This window comes from Eleginops maclovinus, chromosome 3 (genome assembly GCF_036324505.1).
Source record: "Eleginops maclovinus isolate JMC-PN-2008 ecotype Puerto Natales chromosome 3, JC_Emac_rtc_rv5, whole genome shotgun sequence".
NCBI classification, from domain to species: domain Eukaryota; kingdom Metazoa; phylum Chordata; class Actinopteri; order Perciformes; family Eleginopidae; genus Eleginops; species Eleginops maclovinus.
In genome coordinates this window covers 12,507,485-12,527,501 of record NC_086351.1, presented here as the reverse complement: position 1 = coordinate 12,527,501, position 20,017 = coordinate 12,507,485, and the positions used below count along the sequence as shown (strand labels likewise).

Genomic DNA, 20,017 nt, shown 5'->3' with positions numbered 1-20,017 from the left:
CCATTGCTTGTGGCTCAGAGAGTCGGAACAAACACTTTTAGTCCACTTATTTCTCAAGCTGCAACTGAGGGACTCATCAAATGGCTTTTAAAAGGCATCATGTCTGTGGGCTGTTGGGCCTCAACACAGGCCCTCGGCAAGTTCCTGTTGGATGTGACTGACCAATGTAGCATGGACCTTTAGTGAGTCAGTAGATGTCTGTATGATGAGTCAGGATCCGTGTTTAGTGATGGACTTCAACAACAAAAAAGTCCTTTGACACTGACCAAATGGACCCATGCAAAAGTGAATGTGCCTAACTTATTTTGCTGCAATATTTTTTTTGCCATTACAACAAACTTTGTCATTATTTTTTTTACTCACGTCAAACAAGAAATAAAACATAATAATAATGATAACATTAATGTTAACAATAATAATACAATTTAGCTTGTATTTTAAGTTATAAAAAGATTAAAGTAGAGAAAATGAAATCACAATACATTTTCTAATTGATTAATCAAGAAATTGTTGATTATTTAGAAAAATGCCACACAACAGCTTCTCAAATGTTAGGACCTGCTGCTTTTGTCTTTGTTTAGTCATCACAAAACAAATATCATATCGAGATAAAGACTGTTACAACAAGCAACTTAAAAACTTCTTCTTAGGCGCTTGGAAACATTTAAAAATACATTCTGACATCTTACAGATAATATGATTAAGATAAATTCAAGATGAAATGTACTTTATTGAATCCCAAATTGAGAATTGTTTTCATTGCATCAGCATAACAAAATCAAGGCATTGCACATAAAAAGAAATTAAAGGAGTAGCAATAAACAATAACAAAATATAAACATCTCAAAATAGAAATAAAACAGCATTAGAGAGTAGAAAAATATACAGATGACAGTGAAGATAAAAAATCTATAAGCTATCTGACAAATAAAACACGACTGAAGAGCCAATATAAATCATGATAATGATTCATTTAAGATTCTTAAAAAGACAATGTAAAAATATGCATTTGTTTCTTAATATGGGGCCACATGCACTAAACTATATGCTTCACACATTTATGTTTAGGAACTGAATATAATTATTATTTAGCACAATGATTAAGGCGGAGATGTATAAAACATATATTCTTACAAGTGCTTTTTATATGTATCACACTTTGTGTTCAAAAAGAAAAATCAAGCCAAATATTCCACATGGTAATGGGGAGTCAAACTGCAGCTTACACTTCCTAGTATTTCAGAAATCAAATTTAGTAAATTATTTGTAGTACCAATTAAGTCCCAGATTGGGTTTACAGTATCCACTGAGCATAGACCTTGGCTGAACTTAATACGAACTTTATTTGAATAAAATACAAAGCATTAGCAAAACACAGATGCCGCTGGACATTAGCATAAGAAAACCTGACCACAATTAACCACTGATAGCCCATGGTGGCGTTCTGCATGACTGTGATGCAGCAATGACCTTTATTAGACATATTGGAGTGCTTGCTGACATTTATTATGCTGTTCAATTTGAATATTATGTGGGCGGTTTAATTGGCTCTCTGATCATTTAAAAAAATGTCTTGCAGGCTGTATTCACTGTCTGGCTGTTAGAAGCCTGCACACATCTCTTCAAAAGTTTCAACATCTAGGTGCTTCAGAGTCTGGGTCCTATTTTTTCTGCAGCCTCAGCAGTATCACTGTTTCGATATCTGCAGTGGTCTGAGCTCTTGGCCCTGCTCTTACCTCACCATGCTCATTTGATACTTATCAGTAAACATGTTACATAATGGTTTGCTGCAGTGGTAACAGAAATTACCTCATCTGTTTAACATTTTGCCCACATTGTTGTCCTAGCAAGATTTCAATATTCTGTGCAGCTATGTAAAGTGGACACTGCAGATTCTCTCTCATGATTTCAGAATTGTAAGCAGCTGCCTCAGCATATTTACTGCAGTATAACAACAAGAATGTGTGCTTGTGTTCTTGTTTGTGGAACAATGCCTTTGTCAGACCTCAGGAAACGGGTGACAAGGGATATTTAAAAATGTATTTCATTCTGTACACCCCGGTGAGTTTGGTTTGCATAATGATGAGGCTGATTGTGCTGTGATTCATCATTAAGGTCAAGTCTTTATTGGAGACATGAATCTGTTTTTAAAATGTCCCATGTTGTACTTTATTTACATGTTTTTAATTTGTTAACAAAAATGTGATAACTTAAGGCATTTTAAGTTGACATAACTTAAATAAATGATTGAAATGTGTGTAAAGTTACTCTAGCTACAGAATATGATTTCTTCTCTGGTGGCCAACTTCTGTAACATATACTGTCCTTGGAAACATCTCAAAAATTGCAAGTGCATATGTTGATGTATCTGCTTTTTTATGAACACCTGGAACCAGGCACATCTTTTCCACCCCTGTCTCTGGCCTCTGTTCTCAGCACCAACCGCTCCTGGTTCAATCTGCCTCAATACAGAAATTGTCACTTCACCACTGCAGCGGATCAGTAAACTGCACTGAGCATGCTCGCTGCAGATGCAGCCTGTAGATGGAGCAAAGTGGAGAGGAGGAGGAGAGAAAGCGGCAGAGAGGGAGACAGAGGAGCTGCACACAGCGCCGGGATGCTGTTGCAGCTCTGAGAACAAAACCTGCATGGGAGGATTTGTCTTGATCAACACAGATGGAGTGTGAAAGGGGAATAAAAATGACTGGGATGTCAGATTGTCATCATCAAAGAGAAACAGATATGTGAAAAGGTAAGAGAAAAATCTCTGCCTGATGGAATGAAGTGACATTTAAAAAAGAAGAAAGATAAATGTGTCTTTTGAGAAGTCCTGATGTATTGAGAACAGTTTTTTATATTGTCATCCTTTGATTATCAGCAAGACTTGAAATGGAATTGTGTCTGCTCTGTTCTAATGCAAGATCGAGATTAATGAGATTATTTACTGAGTTAATCTGTCATTCACAGGGACTCTTGGACGGCGTAGAAATGTACGCCTTCTACTCCCTTTTAGTCTACATCTTCTACACTGTCTTCAAGAAGGATGAGGAGGAGGAAGCTTTGGAGGGGGCATGTGGATCTTCCTCAAATGTATGTCTAGCCACATCATGTCTAACCTCAGGGGTCCTCTGTCAGGAAAATCATTTTTTATTTTGGGGAACATGCATGCGTCATCATTACCCCTGACAGTACAGAATGGCTCATGTATAAATTAGCGGTGTCATTTATATATATTTATATATATATATATATTTTTTTTTGTAGATTACTTTGGATGTAATATGTAAATATTGAGCCTGTGCATTAACATCTGACCCTAATGCATGTTGCTGTTCAGGAGCCAAGACCTGTTTCCATGGAAACAGGGAGAAGGAGGAGAGATGGCCACACCTCCAAAAAGGGGAAGAAGGCTTGTGCTCAGCTTGGGGAATCCAGTGAGTGCTCAAATAGCTTTTATTTTTAGTCCAATGTAAAGGCTGGCATGTGATATAGAAGATTAATAAAGCATTTATGATGTGGATGGATTCTACTAATTGAATATTTAGTATATGCATTCCTTTACACTTTATTGTTTATGTGATTGTTTTCATCCAGGCAGTAGCAGTGACAGTGATGAAATGTCTCTGAGTGATGAAGGTGAGGCAGATGGCCCCGACATCCCAGCATGCACACCTCTAGCTGCCTTTTTGTCCTTCAAGCATGAGGCTGAGAAGAGGAGGGCTTCACAGGTCCAGCTGGAAACCACAGGAAAGGTAATGCAACTGTCATCACCTAAACTTAGATCCTCACTTTATACATAAATGAGAAGTTCCCCAAATAGTAACTTCTTATGTGCTGCTCAGTCGACAGAGTCTCCCCTGGTGGCGGTAATGTCCCACTTGCTGACTTTTCTGGAGCAGTACTCCCACTTCCAGCAGCTGCAGCAGCAGGCCGACCAGTACCGGGTTCAGCTGAAGAGGCACCGTGTCAAGCACCGCCGACAAATGAAGGCCCTACGAGCGTCATACCGCCAGCGCCTTAGAGACAAAAGCAGCATCATCAGCAGCCTGGAGGAAGCCATCAGCCAGCAACATACCCCCAGCCTGCTGAGCGAGGGTGAGGGAGAGAGGGAATGGTCACGTAGGGGAAGGAGAGAGGAAAGAAAGAAGGGGGAGGGTTTTTTTTTCAATTTCCATCCGGTAGGTGTGAGGAGGAGGAAAATCAGAGAGGTAGAGGTTGAGTGGTTGTTTTAATAACCAAAAGTAGATGGATTAGTGTGAAGCAGAAAATGGCCCTAGAGACTAAAGGTGGATTTAAATCCATATGAGACTTCAGATTGGGGGAGATCCTGTGATGGATGGTGATTAAAAGGAAGCACTTCACATACTCATCATACAGGTTTCTTTCAGGGGTTACAGAATAAAAAGAGATGTGTTTTCATTTAAACCTATGAAAGCCCAGTCATTTCCACTATTATATAAACAAGTGAGTAGGATTTGAGAGTGAGTCATCAGTTCCTAAGATAGTGTCTTACCATCAGTGTTGTCATGGGGATTTTCCATTGTTGGCTCACCCTAAATTAAAGTTTTAACTGGGGATACTGTAGACCTTTTTATAGAATAATACAGTCTTCAGCAGAGGAGCAGACTGATTAGATTTATAAGTAAGTCAAGAGGCCAGTCTATCTCTGTACAGCTGCAATTAACCTAAAAGCTTTAGATCTGGGTATCTGCTGTGTTTCAGTTCTGACCAGATGGTTCTTTGACCGCGGAGCAGAAGGGTAGCTGTACAAGCTGCACTGTCTTACATCACTTTCCTCTGCGTATGTACAGTATAGCGTGTTAACAAGTGCATGAAGCTGTTGTAGACGGATCACATTCCTGTCCTGAGGCTGACTGTTGGTTGGCTGTTAGTCTTGGAGGAATATGGCCATACATATGAGACCCAGACGGGGTTATATGAATCTCAGTGTGTAGGTGTGTTTAAAGGGAGGATCTCATGCGTACTGAATCTCATTAGCCATAGGAAAAAGATACATGATTCTGAGGCGAGGTTCTTTGGGTACTTGGATAGTGACTCTGTGGCTCCCTTTCGTGAATAAAACATGGCTGAGAGTTATGTTTTATTCCCTGCAAATGCACTTACAAGTTTTGGCACATGCAAGGAGCCACGTGTACTTGTGTTGGACTAAAAATAGCCCACGTCAATGCCCCAAGTGTTACAAGGCTGTTTGGTATGTTTGTTTACTGTTGTCCACTGGGCAGGCCTAAGTGGAGTAGTGATGCTTGTCTTGGATGTGCAGCATTTCCTTAGTGTCTCACCTTTCTTGCAAGAATGTTTCTTTTAAGATGCACAGCTGTAGCCTTTCCTTCATTTCTGTTGTTGTCTTTCCTTCACATCACCACCTCTCCTTGCCCCATTGTGACAGCAAACCTGACATGGCGACATTTATAAAATTAGCATAAGGCCTTGCAATGGAAATAGGAGTTGACAGTGCCCGATAAATCATTGAGGAGGAAGAATGTCATTCAAATGCCGAGGGGCTTGCTCCATGGAGTTTTTAGCAGGCTGTTGCATTGTAATAATTATCTTCAATGCTCCAGGCTGCACGTGAGAAGCTGCAGCAATCCTGTGTAGATCTGTAAAGATGCCCAGGAGACTTGAGGGTGTTAACCTCACTGCAAGTCATGGTGACTAAAGGGATCTAAAAGAGCTTCAAGTGCATTAATAATAAAAAACTTGCAAGCATTCAGGCATACTTCAGAATTTTGTCACAAGATAAGCTGAAAAACTGGTCAGAGGAAGTTCAACAGATATTGGCTTGTCCTATTCCTGGGTGTCCGATTATGAATATTGATATAAAGACTTCAGATTAAAACTAAGGTTATTTTTCCAGGCTGTTGATAATGATGATGGTGCTGCTGCATAGGCTGATTTTAATGTTCCTTATATGTGTCCCCCAGGTGAGTCCAGCAGTGATGCAGGGACACACGCTGGGGTTCACCGGCTGGTTGAGTCTCTGTACGGTCTGCAGGGCGAGAGGAGTAAGCTGAGAGGAGAGTTGCGTCTGCTGCACTCACAGCTGGAGGAGAAAGATCTGGACAGACACTCTCGTATACAGACTTTCCTGCAGCAGGTAGGCAGTTGCATATTAGATAAATCCAAAATGCTTTATCCATTTAGGAACAATTTGCAAACCGAAACCATACATGTAATATTGAAGTACTTATATGTATAAAGTAATTACTTATTATTGATATTTACAAACACAAAGCAGTATAATGGAATGATAGTGTGTTATAACGTATATAGTGAGTAAACTATGTCTGTACTCTAAATCTGTCCTCATACCTGTTCTTATTTCTTACACAGATCGACGAGCTCAAGAGCTGCATAGAGGAGCGTGAGGAGGAGCTGTCCAGACTGAAAACAGCCACTGTAAGCTCGGTGTACTATTGATTTAATAATCTGTCACTTCCCTCGTCATCAGCAAAGCTGCCACGTCTGCCCACACGCTTCTAATGAAATGCCAAACATCAGTGACACTGCCTTGTTTAACACCTTAATTATAAACCCACTACAAGGATATATATGTGAGGTAATCTGGTTGTGATGCATCTCTGGTTGTTATGCTGAACATTTTCATTTATTTTCCTCAGGGGGCCACTGACTCAGAGAAGCGAGTGATGTGTCTGTCAGCCGAGAATGAGAGTCTGAAGCAGAACCTGAGCGTTACCCAAGGCCTCCTGCAGCAGCTGTCAACCATCCCCTCCCAGTCCAGCACAATGCTCATCAAGGTGAGACGCTCCAGCATGACTAAGAGATCGTTAGAGTGGGGAGACTGTGGCGCAGTGGGTTAGAGCCCTGATCTTCAGGGGGACACTGGTTCCATCCCCACTGCAGACAGCATGTTGTTGGGCAAGACACCTTAACCCAAATTGCTCCTGTGGTGATTGTCCACAGTATTGAGTGTATGTAAGTCACTTTGGATAAAAGTGTCATGTCAAGTGACATATAATGTATTGTTAATGTGCTACAGAGGAAGCCATTAGTCACCACAAACATTGTAAATTAACTTTATTTTGTGTACTCTCTCAGGAGAATGAAAACCTCCGCAGTAGAGTGCAGCAGCTGGAGATGTCCCTACAGCAGCGTGCTGAACAGCTATCACATCTGGAGCGACAGAGCGAGCAAAGTGAGTGGAGGAGAGGAGAGGAGCTGAGAAAACGAGAGGACCGAGTGAGGGAGCTGCAGCTGGAGTTGGACAGAGAAAGAGGGAAGGAGCCAGTGGTGAAGGTAAATCTTAGGGAGGTTTATTAAGTACAACAAGGAATAATATATCCCATAGCCAAAAATCAAACATTTTTGAGTAGTTGACCCTTATCAGATGTTTTGTTTCTCTCTCAGTATGTCACCCAGACGGTGGAGGTGGAATCACCAGCCACATTAAAGCAGCTGACCAAAGCCAGACAGAGGAATGAACTCCTGTCTGATAAGCTAGCCAATCAGAATGAGCGGTGCAAACAGCTGGAGGAACACATCAGGAAGTCTGATGAATACAGCTGCAATCTGCAACACAAGGTAACAAGGGCCAAAGAGTTCACGCTTAACTAGTTTCTTGTCAATTCTTATGTGTCAATTCTGTGTTGAAGTATATACTAATAACCAAATATATAAACAGCCAGTTCAAAATAAGGTATACTTGTGAAACAAAAAATTGGGCTACACCAGGCAGTAACAAGCCTGACATAAAATAAGATGGGCCAGCGTAATGTTTTATCTTAATAAATACTGTTCGCTTCAGGCCACTAAGATGCAAGGAACCTGGTCAGAAATCCCAGATGTTCCTTTTGGTGCTGTCAACCTTAATACAAAAATAAAAAGAGACAGAATTGAAATATCCAGAGGGGTAAATAAAGCACATGCTGTTTTAGAGGATAGCTGATCAAAGCGGTGAAAATCAAAGACAGGGTGAGGAAGTTTCCTCTTTGCTGCTGTAAATTCCCAACCAGATCAATATGATCGACAGATGAACTCATTACAGAGCTGAGCCTGCACAGATTGGAAAGGCAAGCTGACATTTTAAACAAAGTGCTTTGTGAAACCTTTCACAGATTGCAGCGTATGAGCGAGAAATCACTAAACTGAGGGAGGAGCTGTTGAAAGAGATTGGTCACTTGGAGGAAAAAAAGGAGGAGGCTGTAAAGGCTGCCTCCACCTGCTCAGCCGAGCACTTCCAGAACCTGCAGGACCAATTCTTCGGTGAGTGATAGAAAAAGTCCTTCAATCTTTAAAGAGATAGTGCAGCAATTTGGGACATGGGTCTATTAGCTTTCTTGCCGAGAGTTGGATGAAAAAATGGATACCACTCTTTTTGTGTAAAAGAGTGAGGTTAGGGGCCTGGTAAGGAGATTTTATTGACTTTGAACAAAGCAAGGCTAGCTGGTTCCCCATCTCCAGTGTTTTCGCTAAGCTAATCTAACCAAATGCTGGCTAGAGTGGTATCAATCTTCTCATTTGACTCAAGAAAGTGCAAGAAAACGAAAAAGCGTATTCTTTAAAATTATTATTTGATTCAAAGTTGTATTTGTTTCTGATTCCACATGTCTTTTATGTCAGGCTTGCAGAAGCGTCTCACTGCACTCCCTCCAGCTTTACGCTCCATGAAAACAGACTACACCAGTCTGAGGAGCCAGGTTAGAAACTTCTCAGACTTTTACGGAGCAGCTATCAATGACGCAAAAAAACAGGTACGTCCTGTGACTTCACATCATCATCACTTAAGGCCCTATTGAATGCATAAAGGGAGTGGATCTATTGGACTAAATCAATATGTTTTTTTATGCATTTGTTTATTTGTCAGATTACAGCAGCTATTAGTGAGATGTCTGAAGCCAACAAAGATCTCCTGGAGAAATACAGGAAGGAGGTTGCACTGCGCAGGAAGTACCACGAGCAGCTGGTGGAGCTTAAAGGTAAGCAGAGAGAAAAAAACAAAAACACTGCAGTAAATGAAATGTACATCATTAACTGGGCCATCTTTTTTTCAGGCAACATCCGCGTGCTGTGCCGTGTGAAGCCTGTGCTGAAAGAGGACCAGCACGAGGAGGGCCAGTCTGTGGTGGTGACCACGGACCCCAACAACGAGTCCTCACTCAACGTGCTGAACAAGGGAAAGGATCGCATCTTCGAATTGGACAAGGTCTTCCACCCTCAGGCCACACAGGAAGAGGTATGAGGACGCACAGCATATGCAGGAAATATAATCGTAAAAAGAGATCTGACACTTTATGTGGTTTCTTTTCAGGTCTTTCAGGAGATTGAGCCTCTTGTGACGTCCTGCATCGATGGCTACCATGTTTGCATATTTGCCTATGGACAAACTGGCTCTGGAAAAACCTACACCATGGAGGTACACTCTCTAGTCTCTAGCATTTTTGGAGCTGAATATATTGTACACACAGGTATTTGTTCCACAATATGGGCTGCAGGTTAAGTATCACTTGATTTTCAGGGCAGTGTGGAAAACCCAGGCATCAACCAGCGAGCCCTGAAACATCTCTTCAGCGAGATCGAGGAAAGGAAGGATATGTGGTCTTACACGGTCACCGTCAGCTCTGTGGAGATCTACAACGAGGTGCTAAGGTACAATGTGCTGCACGTTTCCTTGGATATCCTTTTAGCCTGTTATATATACACTGCCCCGCCAGAAAAAAGGTCACACACTCAAATATTCGTTGGACCGCCTTTAGCTTTGATTCACATGCATTCGCTGTGGCATCGTTTCCACAAGCTTCTGCAATGTCACAACATATTTCTGTCTTGCATTAATTTTTCGGCAAGATCTTGTATTGATGATGGGAGATTCGGACCACTGCGCAAAGTCTTCTCCAGCACATCCCAAAGATTCTCAATCGGGTTCAGGTCTGGACTCTGTGGTGGCCAATCCATGTGTGAAAAAGATGTCTCATGCTCCCTGAACCACTCTTTCACAATTTGAGACCGATGGATCCTGGCGTTGTCATCTTGGAACATGCCCCTGCCATCAGGGAAGAAAAAATCCATTGATGGAATAACCTGTTCCTTCAGTATATTCAGGTAGTCAGCTGACCAAATTCTTTGGGCACATAACGTTGCTGAACCTAGACCAGACCAACTGCAGCAACCCCAGATCATAGCACTGCCCCCACAGGCTTGTGACCTTTTTTTTGGCCGGGCAGTGTATGATATCTACTACATTTCTCACATACTGTTTTGTTTTGTATATTATATATCCAATTGTATCTATCAAATTATTTTCCCTAATCGAAAGGTTTAAAGATAAATACAAGATACATTTTCTACAGTTTTCATCAGGGTCACCCCATCTCTCTGCTCCTGTATTTCCCTTTTATTGTTTTTTTCCCTTTTTTTTTTGTTTTTGTAATTGCCTTGATTTCATTGTAAATAAGGTACGCCCCTCAAGTAACATACAAATGTAAATAAATGTTGAATGAAGGATTTTGTTTCTCAGAGACCTGCTGAGTAAGGACGGTGAGAAACTAGACATTAAGATCAACCCAGATGGGACGGGACAGCTGCATGTGCCGGGCCTCAGGGTCATCGAAGTTAAGAGCTTTCAGCACATCAAGAAGGTTTGTTTTAAACATTTTGTACTTATTAAATAATGTTTAATATATATATATATATATATATATATACTGTATATATTAGTGTTTTTTCTTAATTACATGTGTGGTAATTATTCTTGTTATTGTTAAGATTTTGGCTAAAGCCCGAAGGAACAGGATCACCTTCGGCACTCAGATGAACCTGCACAGCTCCCGCTCCCACGCTCTGCTCTGCGTCACCGTGCAGGGCACTGACCTCGCCACCGGCTCCAAAACCACCGGTCAGTAACACAGGCACTTCTTACTATACAAGAGAAAGTGTTTGAAAGGCTCCCTATTAATATTTGCTATAAATCTGAATACGATTTGGCATTTCTCTTTTGAATCCATCTGTTTTATTCAAGCTGAGTGCAGTCTACTAAATTATGCTAAATAAAAAAATCAAACACTTCCAAGGCGACGTCACTGTGAATATCTGCAGCCCTTAGTCGTTGGGGGAAAGAGTAAAAGTGTCAAGGAGGAGCTTCTGATCAGGATTCAGTCAGACAGTCCAGAGGTAACTATTCATCGTTTCCTCAGGAAAATTGAACCTGGTGGACCTGGCTGGCTCTGAGAGGGTTTGGAAGTCTGGAGCAGAGGGAGAGAGGCTGAAAGAGGCGCAGAATATTAACCGCTCCTTGCTGTCACTGGGGGACGTCATTCAGGCACTGAGAGCTCGGCAGACTCATATCCCTTTCAGGAACTCCCGCCTTACATACCTATTACAAGACTCCCTGGGAAAAGGTAGCAAGACTGCCATGGTGGTGCAGGTGAGATTTCGGATACAAATGTCTTGTTTCTCAGCCTTAAAAGTATAACATATTATTACTAAACTACATGTTTATTCTTCGATGCTTGTCATGAGCCTTGTTTTGTTTCCATTAAAGGTATCCGCTCTGGAAAGTAATGTGGGAGAGACATTGTGCTCACTGAAGTTTGCCCAGCGGGTGTGCAAGGTGGAACTGGGTCCTGCAGCCAGGAAGATTGAATCTGGTGGAGGACAGTGCGACTGACAGTCCTGCACCAGCCACTTCCTGTTCCCCAGTGTTTACCAGGGAGCCATGAATCCACAAGTCAGATTATCACCCACCCTACCAACCAATCATAACGCTTCAATATCAACAAGATCAAGAGCAATCCTGCTCAAGGGCTAAATCTGAGGAGGTCTGTGTGCCAGCCGAATGCCAGCCTTTGATTGAGGTTAGGTTTTCAGGCCTCCTCGTTGCCATGTTCTGCTTCTGACAAGCGATAACCCTTTATCTTTCGCTAATCTGCATGCAGGGGTATTTACTCTTCCTATCCGAGTCCCAAAACAACCTCTGACTCCCCCCAAGGTCTAGATACGATGCTTCCCTTGAACTACAATATCTCAGTTTCCTTTTATGAAATACCAAAAACCAGGATTAATCTTATCAGCTTTTCGTGCTGATCATCACAGTATTTAAAGCAGGGTGACGATAGAGAACATGTTCAACAAGCTTCCAGAGCCACAATATCAACACCTCCGTTTTTTGTAGTATTTGTGATCTTGCTATTAATATCCGTAGTTTGTGAGCTTCATCGCTAATGTTGTATATTTTGGAGGGTTGTAGTGTGTAGGAGTGTGTTTGTCACGTTAATGCAGTTTTTTGTGAACTTCAGAAGAGCATTGAATGTTTTCTGTTTCTCTTTAGAGCCTTGATCATTTGCCTTTTGAGAACAGAGGAACGCTGTTGAAGGGACAGGTGGCCTTGAATAAGAAGTGGTAATGAACGGTGCAATACGCTCCCGGTTGAGGAGACAGTTAAGGCCTACGTTGTCGGAAGAAGCACTTTATTGTGGGAGAAAAGGAACATTTTCGTTCAGAACAGGTATATCCGTGCTTGCCATAGATATCACTAGTGAATGTCATACCAAAAACCGCGTATCTGTTCATCATTGTTCCTCTATTTATCACCCATTGGATCAACTTGGTTCAATAGTAGCAAGACATTAATGTTGCAGTAACTATCATGAGTGCATAGGGCTCACTTAATAAGGCCTAGTCGGTGAATTTTCAGATAGTTTTCTGAATAAATACCACGTATTTACAAAGTGTCTTTTCTCTTATTTGATGTCCAGCAATAAAATCATTAAAAGTAATAATTGGTGATAACATGAAACCACAACAGCTATCGCTTAAACATCTCAAGATGTAGGAGTCAATGTTTATGGGCACGAATTTGTCAATATTATATTCCACTACATAGTTATTTTTATGATTTTGATGTCAGTGTTTTTGCATACTGTATTATATTCGTCATATATATTTATTTTTACCTATGCCGTGATGATGGAATCCTTAATGCCCACCCCTACCCTCAAAATAAAGGCAGCATGCATACAAATAATAATCAGGCATTTGAAAAAAATCACATTATTTTACTTGAAAATATAAAAATGACAGAAAGATATTGATGTAACATCACCAATGCACATGAATAAACCACATAAGCAGTATGTTCCATTACATATTAATATGTTATAATGTAATGATACAATGCAGGATTCATTACTTTACACCCTGAAAGTGGCAGTCTTTGAAAACAACACAGATGTGACAACACTTTCCCATGTTGTAGGCAGAGGCGATCACTCTGTAGTCTTATTTTTATCCGTCACATTTTGGATTCAGTCCGAGTCCCCGTTCTCCACTCCTACTGCTCCCACCGCTGCGGCCAACTCCTCCTCACTGCCTCGCAGACGATCCCCTGGTCACACAAACACTCACGGTCAATCTGATACATTCGTTCTTCCATCAATAGATGTTTAACATTTATAGAGACCATGAGTATTGACCAAAACCTGCTTACGCTCTTATTCAGGTTGATTAACATGCACATATTGTATCTATCACAACCACAGAGAGGCAGAGATACTCCCACACAAATAATGCTATTTACAAAAAAAGTAATTTACCTTAAAATGTAGACAAAAAGAGTTGGCACAGAAAGCTCCAACCAGATTAAATAGAGTTACTGCTGTTTACGTGTTCTCCATGAAAGCTCATGGCCATTAGAATGTGGATCAAACCTCAGTGGAGGACTCGCACCATTGATGTAATCAGATGGCGTGGAGCCTCTGGAGTCTGGAAACCACCGAGCAATTAGCCTCATAATTCACGCCTCGCTCAGACCTGCTCGTCACTGTGGTGCAAAACACATGAAAAAGGAAATACTAACGGATGAGCTCAGCGATGGCTCTTTGTGTTCTCCTCTCCAACTTCTCCAGTTTCTTTGCCACATCACGCTTTAGATCCCTACGATCAGAAAGAATATATATTTTTAAACACAATAAAAAGACAATGTCAGTAACATTAAATCAAATCAAGATTTAGTGCAATTTGCAGGGTGAAACAACATTTTCTAATAGCTCTTACCAGTCTGGTTTTCTCGGGGCAAGGTTGGCCAAATCCTGAGGAAATAAAACATCTGATTATAGCAACTAAAAAAAGGATTCTTCCACAAACTAAATCACATTTACTAAAAAGGAGTACTCACCACTTCTTCAATGATGGGTTCTGGATTAGCTGCCTCTAATTGGTCTTTTACTTTATCCTCAACTGCAAACAAAGAACATGTATCATTATTCAGTACATCTATGGTTAGCAGGAGTCTTTGAGTAGTACCCAGGAGGTGCTGTTCAGATGCTGACCATGTGCTATTGCTCAGGTCTGATGTGAATACTAAGTGAATGTTTTCTTAAAGCTCTCTTATGATTGAAGAATTTTCACCTGATGCTGGTTTGGCTTTGGGCACCTGCCTCTCTTTCAGCTCTTCATCCTCTGGAGTGTAATTTCTTAGCTTCAGCTCTCTGAGGACAGAAAAAATCAGAGTAATGTCAGTTTACTTTAGAGGTAGGACTGAACAAAGAGATGCTAAACATACATGATCAGTCAACAAGGCTCTCCCTCTCTCCCATCCAGGAGGTGGCAGTGTAGCCACACATATTCCACCAGAGATTAAGAAGCATAAAAGACCATCTGCAAACCCAACACAGCTGCACGGTTAGTGTCCAGAGGAGGTTGGGTATAATGTCCCTCTTTATTCCTGTGAACACGTCTGATTAACATGGTCCACCTGCTCCTGGGCAAGGACTTGAAGAGAGCAGCAAACAGCTGAGGAATTCTGTCCTTGATGTTGAATTACGCAGTCTTTCATCGCATATACACAGAGGAATTCTTGGCGAGTTTAGCTGACATCTCTGCAGATTATTCAACGCCATCCAGACGCAGAGGTAAACTATTGTCCCGCTAAGCACGGACCCCGAGGGTTTATCAGCTGCTCTGAGCTTAACATGGATTTGCGATGGGACCGAGAGGGTGCGCTCTTGACACATTCATCACACCCCTGCTGCCAGCAGACAGACCGATGCCTTGTATGGGTATGGGCAGGAATGCTGGTCATGTTTTGCCTTTGCTGGACTGACGGTTACTCTTAGTTTACACACATCTCTCTCTGTGCCTTCAGAATCCTCGTGAAGAGGAATACGTCTACATATCTAAACCTATATAGAATTCTCAATACCGCTCATATTGCAGTCAAAATAAAATGCACTTTTTTCATGTGAAGTTATGATAATCTTAGAACTATGAAACTAAATTACATTGATTTAAATAAACAAAAGGAAACTACACCAACGGTTGTCGTAAAGGGCTAAAAATATATATAAAGGTTTTAATAATATTGCCAACATTAGCTCCGTAGTCACAGTGTAACAAAGTCCAGATGCCCTGACAGCAAGTTTCTTAGCTTGGAGTTTGGAGTAGCCAGAAGGTATCTGTCCAGAGACAACAACAGGCCATCAGCCTCCAATAGATCATATTGGGATGAGACTTAACATAAATAAGGAGGGAACAATGTGCCATAGATCAACAACATTGAAGATGAACCTTATCTAGGTAATATACTCAACACAATCACTACAGGTGTAAATGATGACACTGACTGAATGGAGCTGCTTTGATTTCAGGTTGCTGGTATTGCTCATGCTCACTCTCACTGGGACTCTCGATCAGAACGAAGCCATCATTAGCGTTATGAGTGACACCTTTGCTAAAGCTGGGCTGCATTATGTAATGTAATGTGTGGGAGTTGAAGTATTGGTGTAAGGGTGGCAGTAGTATAAAGGGTCATGACTATCAAGAGAAAATGAAATTGCATTCCTGCCATTATTAATCCATTTCTACAAGATTCATAATTTCTCCAAACATGATGTTGGATGAAAGACAGACAGAGGTCTTCTTTGGAGGGGTTTGTGGTGTAAGCTCTATGACAATGTGTTAATTAAGATTTTAACTTTTCGTTTTTTTGGCACGAAAGGGAAGGTGAAGGGGTCACCTAATAAGGTACATCATAGGAAAATGAATATTACTGAAAATGTAAATATCGAGGCATCTTTTTTAATATCCAAACTGAAGTCATCTATCCTGGCTGGTAAATGTCAAGATATTTTTTCATATACTAAAGTACATTTGGAAAGAGAAAGAGACTATTATCTGCTAAGACAAAAAACGGAATTAAGGACTTCAATGAACATATATACATTTTGTATCCGGATTCTTAAATATATTTACATGTATTAATCAATGTAAATACATTTAACAATCCATATACAAAATGTATATATGTTCATTGAAGTCTTTAACTCCGTTTTTTGTCTTATAAGATACTTACTGTACATCATTTTAATCATTTTATTTTTGTTTTATTATCCTGTGAACCACACTGTCCTGTTTTTCATTCTTATGGTGTTGCTGCTTTAACTGCTGAATTTCCCCACAGGGATTAATAAAAGTACATCTTATCTTATCTATAAATAATTTTCCTACAAGCAGGACACAAATCTACAAGAAAATGTACTGCACATGTCCTTCGTCCAAAGTTTGACATCACTTTTGCCTTTCTTATTGTATCCAAACCTTTAAAGTGTGTTTACACATTTCCACTTCAAACACACTGTGGCATCAAAGAGAGCCAGTGATAAATTCAGAGCTGTGTCCCAAGTGTCACCCTTGAAATGTTTAGAGTGAACCGTGGCTGAGGAGGAGGTGCAGCAGTGTTCAATTGTTTACACATATATCACGCTGCTACATTCACCAGTGCAAGAAATAATTCAACAATTAGCCTCCTCAGTGAACCACGGAGACTGTTTAAGCTAACATGTTAGCATATCGATATTATAGAGGCTTTTTAACTTCATTGAGTCATATTTTTACAATTTGAAACCATTTAAGGTAGATTATTTAAGCCTTAATTGGTTTAATAACAGCAGCCCAACAACACCTCAAAAGATGTAATAAGTCATTCAGTCATCATTATTTCAATAAGAGGAATAACTTTAAGACAAACATGTTTATTGTTGTGTTTTTTCATGCCTGGGCTTTGCAATTTGATCTCACATTAAATTTGAATAGCAATTTTAAGACAGATTACACCACACCTTGCTATAGGTGCATCTTGATTTAGAGAAAAAAAAGTATTCAAGAACATTTAACACTGAACTTTGCTTCACTGACATTGGTCTAAAGCATATAAAGTCTGCAGTCATTTTCGTTCTCATGAGAGAGCTCTGTCCTGTTGGACTTGAGGAAAAACAGCAGCACTCCCTCAGTGCCGTCATTAAATATAAACAATGGAAACAAGGTCCTGTAGGACAGGAAAGATGGCTGCTGCTTTCTACCAACAAAGTAGAGTAAGCTGCAGGATATTTGAGCAGCTAATAGCACGAGGTTGTGATCCGGCCCCGTTTAAACACTGCATCTTATGACCTGCACTGTGATACAAGGAGATGGTGTTCAGATAAAGCTTAACAAACCTCAACTGAATGTGCAGCAAGAGTGAGTTTTAGAAATATTTACAAGCTTTATGAAATGTATGATTTATTAAATTAAAACAAAGAAATAAAATGAATGAGTGTGTAGTGTGACGAACTGACCTGTGCCTTGCTTCAGGAATCTCCTCTACAGAAGCTTTTTTGTTCTCTGGTTCCCCCTCCTCCTGCTCCCGGCCCTGTTAAAATATAATCATGTCATGAATAATTGAAATAAACCAGCCACACACAGAGAAAAACAAATGTTGACCCCCAGTCATAAGTGACAACAAAAGGATAGGAACCCCTCCCATCATGCATTTTCCCGAAGAGGCTTCCTGTCCACCTTTTAGAACAATTCAGGGGACTGACTCATTCTTGAAGTACAGTACAAAAGGACAACAGTCCCGGCTTTAGGAATGTCAACAACGGTTGATCGATGCTAGTCATGCCGAGACGCTTCAGCTCAACACCAGCTTAGTGAAACACTGTGTAGAGTAACTGCCATAACAGTGGCTTGCACATTGAACAGGGTGTTTCCTGTTGAATGAGAATTCATACTCAGAGCTGAAAGATAATCCTAGTGGAGCAGATTAACTTTGTATTGTATAAGTAGTTCAACTCAGACAGCCATAGTGAAACTCGACAGGATGCTCTCAGTCCTATTTAATACAAGGTTTAAGAGATATGACATTGTGACAGTACAATTATCACTGGAATTACTTCAGCACAAATCGTGTGACTGATAAGATACAATTCTTAGACACTTCATACACCTTACATTTTACAGTAGAGTGTGTGGCCACAGAAAAGTGCTGTTACTCTGTTGTTGTGCTGTGTTTCCACAGATTCTTCATTTCATAAGCACCTTTCTTGTAGCTAAGATATGTACATTCTTCATGCACGTTATCTGTTAAAGCTGTAAATGTTTTCCTTTCCGTTTTTCGACCAAGATTCCTCAATCTTCCTTCATAAGTGTGTATTTTCCTGCCAGTGTACAGTTTAAACATTGGTGGCACAAGGTCTTCGTGCTTGTGTTCATTGTTGTTTCAATGAATCAGGTGGAAATAGGTTTGTGAAAGAGATTGAAAAATGGGTGTTATTTATTGGCGAATCCATGACGTCCTCAGATTATCTTCACCCCATTATAGCCATCGGAAAAATCTCTCTATGCTCCATTGTATCCCAGACCTTTATAAATCGGAAGCAGGACTTTATATGGCGTGTTTATAATAAACTGTGATTTTATCATATAATGCTTTAAATGATTCCTATCCCTTTAAGGCATCAGAGATCCTTCCATAAAAAGAGAGTCAGAGCTCATTGTCCTCAAGCCACCTTCATACCATTTTTTCTTCTTAACAACAACCAGTTGTCTTATTTGCTAGGTAATACAACTGCTGGATTAGTTCTGGTTTTACCAGTCTGTCGAGAAGCGTAACATGTGGCCTGTAGATATAAAAGAACCATCACGTGCCTGGTTGACTGGCCTGTTTGAACACCTGCCTTCTGTTTGGTTATAGTATTTCACAGAAGATCTTTACCATTATTAAAACACACATACCGCGGGTGAACGCTTTATCTAAAGCTGATCATATCCTGCCAGAAGTGTTGTTTGTCGTTTGCGTTAATACGTTTGTTATAGTTTTCAGTCATTCATTCAAACTAAGATTTAGCTTCGATTTTAATTTTGAAACATGAGTAACAAACTATAAAGGGTCTGTTATTGTCTCTGAATAAAAATACCAAACAAGTTATCATAGAAACGGACTAATTCATAAAAAGAATAACTAGATCAGGACTCAAAAAATAAACAACTTAACATCACAACAAAGACAGCACTGATTATCAAACTACATTAGTATGCTAACGTTAGCTTCAAGCTAAGTCGGCTAACGTTACTAACAAATGAAGCGTTTTATAGAGGCTATGTTGCATTTAACAGACACCAAGCATCACAAAATAAGTGACTTACATGAAGTTGTTTATCTCTTATTGCTTTTAACCTCTCTTTTCTCTTCAGGGCCTGCTCCTGTAGTGACCCAACATTTCGCTCCATGTTTATTTCTACACGCCGCTCAATGCTCTCTGACCTCCATTAAGGGTCCTGGCTCAGGATGTGAAAACGAGCGTCGAGCACATCGATTGAGCTGGCTTGTTGCCTGTTTATCATGTGATATTGTTATATTGAAAAATACAATCATAAATAAGATTGATGAAATATGAAGCCTTTAAATTTAGTTGGATGACCATGGCATAATATTTGAATTTCTTGACTTTAAGTAGCTTATAGGCTATTTGATGAGTATTCATTCAGTATTCAACATACCTATGTATGGACTATGAGCAGACCTATACTTTGAGGGGACATACACTGGCACAGTGTCCTGCCTGTTGTTGGTCCCACTGTCAGGTCCTGGTTAGTAATGCAGGCCATCTTCGCCATGGTAATACAGCTGCCCCGAGCTTAATGGTGTTCATCATCCTAATGACCAAATGTGTGACAAAAGGTGCTCACAAGGTTAAAGAACATTACACTTATCAATAGATAATCCATTTGT

At 40.4% G+C, this 20,017-nt stretch overlaps 2 protein-coding genes across 3 annotated transcripts; one reads left to right on the top strand and one right to left on the bottom strand.

Annotated features, from left to right (window-relative positions):
* The first annotated feature begins 178 nt into the window (after positions 1-178).
* Positions 179-12,794, top strand: si:ch211-257p13.3 (kinesin-like protein KIFC3). Of its 2 annotated transcripts, XM_063880322.1 has the most exons (20): positions 179-2,752; positions 2,968-3,090; positions 3,338-3,434; positions 3,595-3,752; positions 3,843-4,095; positions 5,943-6,115; positions 6,352-6,417; positions 6,639-6,776; positions 7,078-7,275; positions 7,387-7,560; positions 8,094-8,241; positions 8,599-8,729; positions 8,843-8,954; positions 9,030-9,211; positions 9,287-9,391; positions 9,494-9,624; positions 10,493-10,613; positions 10,741-10,870; positions 11,169-11,398; positions 11,516-12,793. In XM_063880322.1, the coding sequence occupies exons 2-20, from the start codon at positions 2,989-2,991 to the stop codon at positions 11,639-11,641; spliced, it is 2,775 nt and encodes a 924-aa protein (XP_063736392.1). In that variant the 5' UTR covers positions 179-2,752; positions 2,968-2,988; the 3' UTR covers positions 11,642-12,793. The 2 variants fall into 2 exon arrangements, with proteins under 2 accessions (XP_063736392.1, XP_063736391.1); XM_063880321.1 differs by lacking the exon at positions 179-2,752 and having other exon boundaries at positions 2,932-3,090; positions 11,516-12,794.
* A 213-nt stretch (positions 12,795-13,007) lies between these two features.
* On the bottom strand, positions 13,008-19,590 carry ccdc12 (coiled-coil domain containing 12). Its single transcript, XM_063880333.1, has 7 exons — positions 19,432-19,590; positions 17,583-17,656; positions 14,380-14,459; positions 14,147-14,208; positions 14,026-14,060; positions 13,829-13,905; positions 13,008-13,357 (listed from the first exon to the last, which is right to left on the bottom strand). The coding sequence occupies exons 1-7, from the start codon at positions 19,513-19,515 to the stop codon at positions 13,278-13,280; spliced, it is 492 nt and encodes a 163-aa protein (XP_063736403.1). The 5' UTR covers positions 19,516-19,590; the 3' UTR covers positions 13,008-13,277.
* Between the last annotated feature and the right edge of the window lie 427 nt (positions 19,591-20,017).

What these genes read in the sequence shown, in the direction of transcription:
- ccdc12 (XM_063880333.1), bottom strand. Translation starts at nt 19,515, where the DNA reads ATGGAGCGAAATGTTGGGTCACTACAGGAGCAGGCCCTGAAGAGAAAA. An exon ending in TAAGAGATAAACAACTTCAT is followed by an intron (nt 17,657 to 19,431) that starts GTAAGTCACTTA and finishes ATATTTTAACAG; the next exon opens with GGCCGGGAGCAGGAGGAGGG. An exon ending in ATTCCTGAAGCAAGGCACAG is followed by an intron (nt 14,460 to 17,582) that starts GTCAGTTCGTCA and finishes TTCTGTCCTCAG; the next exon opens with AGAGCTGAAGCTAAGAAATT.
- si:ch211-257p13.3 (XM_063880321.1), top strand. Translation starts at nt 2,932, where the DNA reads ATGAGATTATTTACTGAGTTAATCTGTCATTCACAGGGACTCTTGGAC. An exon ending in GCAGCTGGTGGAGCTTAAAG is followed by an intron (nt 8,955 to 9,029) that starts GTAAGCAGAGAG and finishes TCTTTTTTTCAG; the next exon opens with GCAACATCCGCGTGCTGTGC. An exon ending in CACCGGCTCCAAAACCACCG is followed by an intron (nt 10,871 to 11,168) that starts GTCAGTAACACA and finishes TCGTTTCCTCAG; the next exon opens with GAAAATTGAACCTGGTGGAC.